We start from the raw sequence: 11,758 nt of genomic DNA, 5'->3' as shown, positions 1-11,758 counted from the left end.
TTCATGCAACCAGTACTTTTGCAGGCCTTAAGGGTCCGCTCGAGCGGATAAGTTGACGCTCGAGCGGGGACCCTGTTTCCTGGAATTTTGTTCATGCGTTCTGTGTTTCGTTTTCCATTCTCTTTCACTTGTAAGCACTCTTAGGCATATGTTAAACGTTGTAAATGAGGTAATGAGATAGGAATAAAGCCTAAAGAGGAATATGTGAATTAAAGAACGGATTGAACTGTTAGTGACCCTTTTGTATTCATGAAATGTGTAGGGTCAAGCTCCAGGGCGCATCCACAAGCCGATCACTGTGAGTAATATCAATATTTGAAAGCTTGTCAATGTCCAATTGTTATTCCCTTATAAACTTTATGAGTTGTTAATTGGGATTGTGGGCAAAAGTCTGACAGGAATAAATGAATGGACCAAAGGTCGTTTTGATAAGAATGAATGGACCAAAGGTCGTTTTGATAAGAATGAATGGACCGAAGGTCGTTTTGATGTAAATGAATGGACCGAAGGTCGTTTTGATGTAAATGAATGGACCAAAGGTCGTTTTGATAAGGATGAATGGACCAAAGGTCGTTTGATGTAAATGAATGGACCAAAGGTCGTTTTGACATGAATGAATGAGTGGGCCGAAGGCCGTTTCGACATGAAAGAGTGGGCCAAAGGCCGTTTTGACATGAATGAACGGGCCGAAGGCCATTTGGACAGAAATGAATGGGCCGAAGGCCGTTTCGACATAAGTGAATGGGCCGAAGGCCGTTTTGTCATGAACGGAAACCCGAGTGGGCCAAAGGCCAGAATGTTTAGAACTACAGTTACTTGATTTAAATTTTTGTATAGTTGTATATTCGTTAAATAGAAGTATGAATTAGGCCCAAGGCCGTTTGGAGTATGTTGTTCTACATATTGTTATGTAACTGTCATGTTTGATATTATTCACTGGGCTATCGCTCACGCTCATTCATGTGTTTGTAGGTGAGCCAAGAGAAGTCCAAACCCAGCCCCAGTGAAGTCTGCTAGGAAAAATCCGAGTTTTGAGGAAGTCAGCCTTGCGTCTCACTCTTGAGACCTACCCTTGCCTTTTGCTATGTGATTATATTTTGTCGTGCCGGCAGGGACTTTATGTAAATATGTAAATAGTCTGTCATAGGTTGACTTGTTTTGGATGATCCTGTCTGTAATGAATTTTGTGAAACTGTACTTTTGAACTGTGGGTTATTAACGTAACTGAATATAGTCTGTTGATGTGCATATAAGCACGGCTCTATGGACAAAGTTTTTATTTATTGCTTCCGTTTGGCCCCTTAACTCTGACAGGTTATGTCTGTTTTGGTTTGAAGCCGTAGGTAATCTCAGGATTACTGGCCGGTTATGTCCTTAACCCATAGGGGCGGGTTTGGGACATGACACATTTTCTGGGCAACAGAGTGTTACAGAGTATCTCTCTCAAGCCAACGAAGAGTTTCTCAGAGGTTTTTTAGCCAATGTTTTGTCTTAGCCTCTGCCTCCGCCTCAGCCTCCGTCTTGGTTAAATAGCCAAGGCAGATACGCGCATCGCGCGCCACTTGACGCCAGACGACAAAACGGACGCGCAAGCCAAGGTAGTCACGCGCCTCGCCATAATGTCCGGCACACTTTTTTATGGATTGGGCACGCCTTTTGATGGCAAGCCTTTTGAAAGATTGGGCACACCTTTTGAGGGTGCGACTCTGCCAAAGGTCTGACATGACCCCATAAACTGTTCCGACATTGATTCCGGTTAGCTTCTCCATCGGTCCGGTGTGACCTCGTCAACTGTCCAGACTTTATCTGCTACAACGGTCTGCCACAACCATCCAGTGTCCTCTACAACGTTATGACACAACCATCCAGTGTCCTCTACAATGTTATGACACACCCATCCAGTGTCCTCTACAATGTTATGACACAACCATCCAGTGTCCTCTACAACGTTTTGACACAACCATCCAGTGTCTTCACCAACGGTCTGACACGACCATACAGTGTCTCCTATCCTCTTTTATTTTATGTATTCGTCTATTTTCTTGTTTTGTTACTCTCTCCAAACTCAAGTTGGTTAGTTCTTATCCCCCTTGAGTTTGCGGGAGGCTGTTAAAACCTACCAAAACCTACCACTATACCTACTCCACCCACTTCACCTACTCCACCTACTACATACCTACCTCCTCTAATCTTCTATATATAAGACTCATTGTAAACATAACATACATCAATCAATAATACATCAATTTTAACATATATATATCCATCACCACCAGGGTTTGGAAATGTTGATACGAAGCTGTAGTGTGACCCTAGGATTAGGAATGGCAACGGGGCGGGGCGGGGCCGGGGATCACCCTCCCCGTCCCCGATCCCCGAAACTACAAAAATCCCCGTCCCCGGCCCCGATCCCCGACGGGGAACTCATCACTCCCCCCACCCCCGTCCCCAACGGGGATCGGGTTTCCCCGACCCCGGAAAATCCCCGTAATCATCATCAACAACATCATTCAGCAACATTATCAAAAAAAAAAAAAAAATTCATCAACAAATTAATTAACGGAGCAACATCATCAAAAAAAAAAAAATCTTCAACAAGATCATCGATTCAACGTAGCAACAGCAACATCATCACCAAAAAAAAAATAAAAAATAAATAGAAAAAGATAGATGATCTGTTAACAGATCATGGAGATCGGCGAGATCTGGGAGGAGGGAGAGGACAGCGGAGGATCTGATCTTTTCAGATCTGAGATGTGAGATGTAAGATCTGCGATGGTATGGAGGAGATGGAATGACACCGGAGTAGGAGATGACGCCGGGTGTGCGTACTGCCGCGGAGGAGATCGCACTCGCCGTCGTCGCTGGGGAGAGGAGATCGCACTCGCCGTCGTCGCTGGGGAGAGGAGATCGCGTCGTCGCCGCTGGGGAGAGGAGTCGCACTCGTCGCCATCGCCACTGGAGAGAAGAAACAGTGAGAGAAGAGATGAGAGAGAGAGAGTGTAATATTTTATATATATAATATATAATACACAATGAGAGTAGAGCTGCTGTACCAAATCAAATATCGGGGCTAATATTTTATATATATAATATATAATATACAATGAGACTAGAGAGAGTGTACCTAATATTTTATATATATATATATAATAAATATCGGGGCTAACCGGGGCGGGGGGCCGGGCCGGGGCCGGGCCGGGGCCGGGGATGAAATTTATATCACCGTCCCCGGCCCGAATGTCACCGGGGATTTATTTTTGAATACCATCCCCGGCCCGTCGGGGGTATTTTTCGGGGAAAAACCATTCTTACCGGGGACGGGGGGTCGGGTCCCCGTCGGGCCGGTTTCAAATTGCCATCCCTACCTAGGATTACCACAAGAAGTGCACTACCGATTGTCCCTTTTGAAAAATAAAATTCAAAGTCATTGCACCAAAATCTACTTGAATCTCTCACAGTTGTTTGAGAAATAATTTTTTCAGTGATTCTTATTTTAAATATGAAATAAAAAATAATTAAAGTGTTTAAGAATATTTTTTTTAACTTTTGTAAATTAAAAAAAAACGTGCAAAAAATTAGGAAGAATGAAAAAAAAAATATTTGATTTTTTTTTATTGACTTTTAAACTTTTTAAGTAAAATATTAAATTGCCAAACTAATCCTGAATTTGTCACAATTGCTGGTAGGTACCAAAGCTCATGGAATGGGGGACCTGAAATATCCACGCGATGCCCAAAAAAATAAAAGACAAATGCCTAAAACAATTTTGTTCTTCAAACAAGTTGGAGATGACTAACCCCAAAATGTTGAATTTTAGTAGGTGATGACCACCTAGACCAAATGACTAAGCCCCAGATGTTGAATTTTAGCATGCTAGAGGTAACTTTGATGCAATGAGCGAAGATTGGATTGGCCTTAATTTGCCACTCAATCGTTCCTAACATCTTGCTTTTGTTCTCAACAATTAGTAATATTAAAAATTTAAAATTAACTATTTAGAAATTATTCAAAATTATCATTTAATGATTTAAGTTTATTTTACACATGAATCTGATACTATACAAATTCAATTTCAACTATACAATCACCCTTCTACATAATTTCGGGGACCATAAATTTAGGTCCCCATCCTTATTCTTTCAACAATTGGCACCACCATGCCCCCATGCTTGCCTAAAGTCAACTTTCTATATTTGGGGAATCGCAAAAATAAAACTTAGATAAAATTATGAAAATTCTATAATACGGTCGGTATCTTATGTCCCTGTTGTGATATTTGTAGTATTTAATTATAATTTGTTATAATATTAGTTATGACTCATTATAATATTGATTATGACCTATTGTAGTTATTATTTTGGTTATAATCTAAAAAAAGTTTAGTTATATTTATGTAGTATTTAGTTATGACTCATTATTATTTTATTTTATTTTTTAAGTTATGGCTCAAATGAATTTAATTATGACATTTATGGTAATCAATACCACAAATGTTATGATTTACATATGGTAGAATCACCCTAAAATTATAGGTGACGAGGGTTGTTTAATAACCTGATTCAACACTTAAAATTAAATATATTAAGTGATAATTAATTAAGCCCACCTGATAGCTATAATTAATATGACTTAAAAATTTAAGTGTATCTTAAAATATATGTTAAAACTTTAAAAAAAATTTAAGTTATATGAAACTTACTTAATTCTTACTGAATTTATAAATACTAAATATAAGTATTAATATATATTATTATTATAAACTCATTACCACTACAATCATCACGATCATGCCACCATCGCCACCGCTACCACCACCACCACCACCACCACCACTATGCCACTATCGCTTCTGCCGCCGCCGCCGTCACCGTCACCACCACTACTATTTCTATAACCTTCATTACCATTATTATTGTTGTCATAGGCATCATTATCATTTTGCTACCGCTATTATCGTGACTGCTACCATCACCACCACTATGTCATCACTATCAACTCTATCACGACCACCATCACCACCATCACAATATAAAAATTAAAATATATAATTTGAAAATAATATATTTCAAATTTGATCTCATACATATCAAACAATTTATTTTTAGTCCAACATTTAAATTTTTATCAAATAGTATTTTCACTTAAAAAATTTAGCATTCAATTTTTATTTTTCAACTTTATCAAACACCACATTAGATAACATTATTTTAAGGGTTCCTTCTTCAAATTTAAAATTTCTACTACAAATAAAATTTTATTGCTACACCAATCTACAATTTTCTCCTTGAGCCCTTTTTCTTTTTACATTATCCTAACATTTCTTTTCTCTTTACACTATTAATTTTTTTCAAACCCTAATCCACATCCACTATCATCTCCAATGATTACCTTAAGCCACTCCCTATCTTCTCCGCCACTCTCTGTCCACACACACACTCTCCCACCACTGGTAACACCTTTTTAACCCTTTCATTAGAGTGAAAAATGGAGTTTTGTTTGACTAACCAAAGGCGAACAAACTGGTTCAAATACGACTAAAAGGTTGAACAAATCAAGTTTGTTAGGCCATAGTTGGCCAAACAGACCAAAAATTGATTAAGTAGTCACGTTCAACCTTTAAAATCTAAATAAATGTTTGGTTAGAGAAGGCCGAACAATCTTATCTTGGCAAATCAGAGTCGAATGAAGCTTCAAATCTATTTTTGTTTTTAAATAACGTAAAACTATATCAAGAGCCTGTTTGTGAATTTGATTATTTTAGTTAACTTTTTAATTTTTTTATGAGATTGAAAAAAAAATTATGTTTGAAATAATTTGTAATTTTTTTATAGTTGAATAGATAGTTGTAAGAGAAAAAGTGATTGATTGATGGATAAAAAGTGACATTTTATTTTATTGACTATTTTAATCTGTTTTTATCTTTATTGGCCATTTTAGCTGAAAACAAAAACAAAAAAAAAAATAAAACAAAAAAAAAATAAGGACAAAAGCTAGTCCCTAAACAGAGCCCAGAATGATAATATCTATATAATAAAACATGATGATTTTTGAATTTGTTCTACACACATTTGTCCCATTAGGACATTTGGACGGTTTAGATCTATTCAAATTATAAAATAATATATTTTTCAAAAAATATCCTACATGTACATTTTCTATTTTCTTACTTCTCTCTCTTACTTTTTGTTTTTCTCACACATCCTTCTATGATCCCATGATCTCACCTTCCTCTCTCTTTTCTTTTTATTTTTTTTATTTTCTCCGGCTTTTGTTTTTCTCTTTATTTGTTTATTTTTTTTATTTTTTATTTTTTATTTAATATATTTTACACATATTTCCACACAATGTATGTATGCCCGTAATATACTATGACATTACGGGCATACATACAATTTTCATATAATTATATAAGCAAAAGTAATATTGTATGTATGCCCGTAGAAATTGTATATATGCTAGACACTTCTATCTATCTAGCTATATATTATATAAGCAAAAGCGAGTTTTCGTGAGGAGTTTTGTGAGAATTCCAAAATTTTATAATCAATTTGTGATTTTATCAAATTAAAAAATAAATTTAAATAGTGTTGGGATTACAATTATGTTCTAATCCTAATACTATTTAGAGTAAATTACCAATAGGTCCTAATAAGTCTTGGTAAAATTGTCGCTAAAAATAATTTTTTTGTGACAATTTTTTACATATGTCGCTAAAAATTAATAATTAACGACTTTTTTTTGTCATGATTTTTATAAATTGTCGCTAAAACTTACAATTAATGACTTTTTTATAACAAGTTTTTCCCATAGGACTTATTAGACAATAAATTCACTTATTAGGACCTACACGTAAGTACTCCTATTATTTACACCGTGCTTCAGACATGGGCATACGTTAGTTTATATAATAAAACAGGACGATATTTGAATCTTCAACATATTTTTGTCATACTAGAACATTTGTATGGCTCAGATCTGTTTAAATTATAAAACAATGACTGAGATATATTTTTCAAAAAATATCCTATATGTACATTTTCTACTTTCCCGCTTCTCTCTCTTACTTTTTTCTTTTCTCACTCATCTTTCCATGATCTCACCTTCCACCCTCTTTTCTTTTCATTTTTTTTTTATTTTCTCCTATTTTTATTTTTCTCCCTATTTGTTTATTTTTTTATTTTCTTCTTTTTGTTCACTTATTTTTATTCACACCGTACTTTCAGGTACGGGCATAAATTAGTATATATATAGCCAAACATGTTTTAAACATAAAAATCCTACATACTATTTATTTATAATTATGATATATAGATTTTGCTTCTTTTTTTTTCAGTTCTTTGTTATTTGCTTGTTTAATATTATATATATATATATATATAACAGATGTATTAGGAATGGGACTGAGAGAAATGTAAAGACAAGGATTTGCAGCTTAGTCTCTAAGACCTGTCTGTTTATTGTATATAAAGATCGAATATGAGGATAAGTCTGGATAGAATATGAAGTGGGTTTCATATTTTTTTTTTACTGACCTATTCTCATATTCGATTCTTATATACCTAATCTATCCTCATATCCGATCCTTATATACAATAAAAAATATATTATATGCAGACCTATAATATGAGGTGAGTAGTTGATAGGTGGAGGAAGTCTATTAAGAAGGTCCATATATGCTAATAGACTTTCATCCATCAACTACTTTATTAGCTATAATGTCCAGACCTATAATATGTTTGATTTTATTAGTAAAGTTCTATTTTACTGATAAAAAAAAATAATTAATTGAGTTATAACCAAACAAGACATGAGATATAACTAAACAATTCTTGAATCATAATTAAAATAATGTCATAATCAATATCACAATATATCATAACTAATAACACAGTAAATCATAATCAAAGATACAGAGTTCATAACCAGAAGTACATATGACATCCACCATGGAATTTTCCATAGATAGATATAGCTATCACAATCAAAATCTGCTGACACTACAACATGAGATTCCAACCACAACCAAAATTACATTTCTTTTTCTTCCTCTCAAATTTTAGTTTTCTAGCAAATTTAAGTACAACATGAAAAATAAAGAGAAACACGTAATGGGCTTGCGCCCCCAAAAAAACAAATAACAAAAAAAAAAAAAAAAAAAGATTGCCAAGGTCGATTACCTGTCTATCCCATTTATTTATTTACGTATATATATATATATATATATATTAAATCTTGAAATGATTTTGTTATTTTAATGGATAAATTATACCAATAGTTCTTATATTTTTGTCTTTATATTATTTTAATCCCTACAACTTTAATTGACTCTATTTTGGCTATAAAATTGTAACTTTGCCTCAATTTGATTCAATTAATTATAATTGTTAGATTTTTTTTTTTTAATGAAAAATGCACATATCACCAAGCTAGTTACATGTGGGGAGTGTTATGAGGTTCTTTAGAGCAATTCCAAGAGAGGAGGAAAAAGGGTAATATGAGACATTTTTGTTAGTGAAGTTATTTTCGTTTTCCTTCAAAGGGCTTTGCATTACAAGAGGTATTTTGTCCATTTTCATTTTAGCTCTCCATAAGTAGTTAGGATCCAATGTGAAGGGGCTGAATGTGAAATAGGTCGGGTCCAAACCTTGGGCCGGCCCAATCCACTGAAGTCCAAATCCAAGTGGGTTGGATGAGTATATGGGCAAACCAATTGAGCCCAACTTCATGATCAACAGTCCACCCAAGTCCTCAAGCACTTGGGCCCAACCCGTAGTGCAAAGGCTAGTCCAGCCATGGTGCTGGGCTGGGCCGAGCTGCAGGACTGAACCTATGGGCCGAACAGAAAATAGGCCGAGACAAGGCATAATTATGCCGAGCTGAGGCACAGCAGTACCGAGCTGAGGAAACCTCGCAAGGAAACATGGAAGTTATGAATGTGTGCATGTGCAAGTTGCCACCTCAGCTGGTCTCCTACACCTAGAATCACGGAAGTTGTTGAACCAAAGGAATGTGGTTTGTTATCAGCATGACTACAATGAGTATATGCATTCAATGACAACTACCAGGCGGTCCCCCACCTTGAGCAATGCTAAAAAGACACCTAGCAGCATCCAAGCTCCATGAACCCACCTTGAGAAGCAAGCAAGGGACACTATATATACAACATGAACTTTACATTAAAGGTAACTGAACTATTCCAAGAAAAACCACATTTAGATATAAACTCAACTCGATATACACTCATTCTCCGATCACTGATTCCCACACTGGAGGGGTTATCCGGACAACCCCGGCCGGGCAGCTCTAACGGTGCTTCTTGTGGCAGGAACCTCAGTCCTTGGATAGTCCAACCGAGTACAGGATCCCGATCCACTTTCATCTAGTGCGGAATCCAGTACACATAATTGGTGCGGTGAACGTGGATCATTTCATCTCTGAGCTCTGTGCTCCGGGGATGGGGATTGAGGACATTCCGTCTTCAACACATACTCCACAGACGGAGAAAACAAAAGAAAAAGGCTTGGCACTCCCAACAATTCTGGAAGAACAAATCAGAAACAACAACCGGACCCCTGAATCCGTCGAGCATCAATTACCCTTCGCTGGAGGTTCTTCTTATCACTTTCTTCTGGCAAAGGATTACAGGGATCGAATCATAGACTCCATGGGAATGGAGATACAGGAGCTGAAACCCTAACTTAAGAGTGTGCTGGGCGATCCGACGGAAAAGAAGACAGAAGCGGAGCCCTCTCGTTTGCGGCGGAGGAGCTCATCCAGAGAGCCACCGGTGAAGAAGTTCCCCAGGAATGAGTCCGGGCAACAAAGCCAGCCTATCCTGTTACAGAGTGAGGCAACAAGCAGTCACACCCGTGGGTCACGCCGGAGAAGGGCCAAGAGGCAAAAGACGGTTAGTCAACAAACTAAATACCCCCTAAAGACCTTCGTACTTGGTTGATCGGCAACAAGCAGAGCAAACAATATCGGGATCATTTAGACCGTACTGTTCACCAGAGAAAACACCGAGCGTTGGATAGGCTCGTCTCCTCACCATTCTCCCCGAAAATTGAGGTCATGAGACCTCCAAAGAAATTCACCCCACCAAAGTTCACTTCATATGATGGGAAGTTAGACCCGCTAACACATATTAGCCATTACAGACAAATGATGACCCTATGGAGCTGAGATGAGGCACTGATGTGCAAAGTCTTCCCACCAAGCTTGGGAGAAACTGGACTCCGATGGTTCGATCGACTCCCCACTGGATCGATCCGTGGCTGGAAGCAACTCTCCGAAGAGTTCCTAGCCAGGTTCGTCTCCAACACTAAGATTCCGAAAGAGCCGGATACACTATTCGGCCTTCGAAAGGAGTAGGAAGAAACACTGCGCAGTTATGCTAGGAGGTACTGGGAAGAATACAATGATCTGGAGGAAAATGTGTGTGGTAAACAGATAGTCATCTTGTCTTTCAAGCATGGCCTGCGCCCGGAAAGTAAGTTGAGACAATCACTTACCAAGCGACCAGCCACAGCATTAAAAGACTTGCGTGCCAGGATTGAGCAATACGCTCGCCTCGAAGACGATCAGATCCCTATTGAGGTAGCATCAGTAGAACAAACAGCTCGGCACAAGAAGAGAACAGATCAAGAAGAACACAGAGGGATTGCAGTGAATGAAGTGGATAAGTCCAAATCCCACAAAGCCGTCGTGACTGTGTTCAAAGAGCCAATTTATCGAATCTTAGAAAAGATCAAGAGAGAGCCCTTCTTTGTTTGGCCGCCGAAAATGTTGGGAGATCCGGCTCGACGCAATCAAAAGCTCAGATGCACTTACCATCAAGACAGGGGGCACATGACTCAGAACTGTAGAGCACTGAAACAACACTTGGAAGACTTAGTAGCAGCTGGGCACCTTCGGGATTACATTGATCAGGATAAGGAAGTGACCGAACCGGGGAACCCACCACCAGAACCAACTATTAAGCATCCACCTCGGCTAATAATAAATGTGATCCATGAGACAACGACTCAGGAACCTAAGGAGACACTAAGAGAAGAGATTGCTAAGGCTGTGCAAATCCAACAAGCCATGTCAGTGGAGCCCGCATCGAAAAAGGTATGCGCGGTATCCAAATCTCCCTTGTGCACTGTTTCATTTACTAGAAAGGATTTAGAGGGCATACAACACCCACATACTAATGCACTGATTATAATGGTGGGAATTGGGAAACGATTTGATGTAAAACGAGCCCTAGTAGATCAAGGTAGTGCAGCAGATATATTGTATTATGATTTGTTCAGAAAGCTTGGTCTTTCCGAGCAGCACCTCACCCCAGCGGCAGCCCCGTTGGTTGGTTTCAATTCACAGCCAGAATGGCCGCTTAGTAGAATAGTGTTGCCAGTCGTGGCAGGAACAAAAACCCTTCAGATAGAGTTCTTGGTTATTAATACACCATCCCCTTACAGCGCCATACTTGGTCGTCCATGGATTCACCAAATGGAGGCAGTCCCTTTAGCCTACCACCAGCTCATCCATTTCCCAACGGAACACGAAGTAGAGCAGATCTCAGGGGATCAAGTTGCATCCAAACATTGCTTCATGACAGCATTAAAGGCAAAGTAGCTCTGCAATCGGGTACAGACGGTAGAAATGGCTGAACAGCCAGTCTTGAAAGATATAGGGGGAGCCCTAGAGGAGAACATAGTAGAGGATTTGGAGAGAGTCTTGGTAAAAGAGGATGACCCAGAAAAGTACTTCC

General features: G+C 38.1%; 1 protein-coding gene across 1 annotated transcript; it reads left to right on the top strand.

Annotated features, from left to right (window-relative positions):
* Window positions 1-10,241: 10,241 nt before the first annotated feature.
* Window positions 10,242-11,622, top strand: LOC145799701 (uncharacterized). The gene is made up of 2 exons (XM_082889328.1): window positions 10,242-10,310; window positions 10,453-11,622. The coding sequence occupies exons 1-2, from the start codon at window positions 10,242-10,244 to the stop codon at window positions 11,620-11,622; spliced, it is 1,239 nt and encodes a 412-aa protein (XP_082745454.1).
* Window positions 11,623-11,758: the final 136 nt, after the last annotated feature.

This window comes from Camellia sinensis, chromosome 9 (assembly GCF_055761805.1).
Source record: "Camellia sinensis isolate YWXY chromosome 9, ASM5576180v1, whole genome shotgun sequence".
Taxonomy (NCBI): domain Eukaryota; kingdom Viridiplantae; phylum Streptophyta; class Magnoliopsida; order Ericales; family Theaceae; genus Camellia; species Camellia sinensis.
Note: the sequence above shows the minus strand (reverse complement) of the source record. Positions and strands in the feature narration are given on the sequence as shown.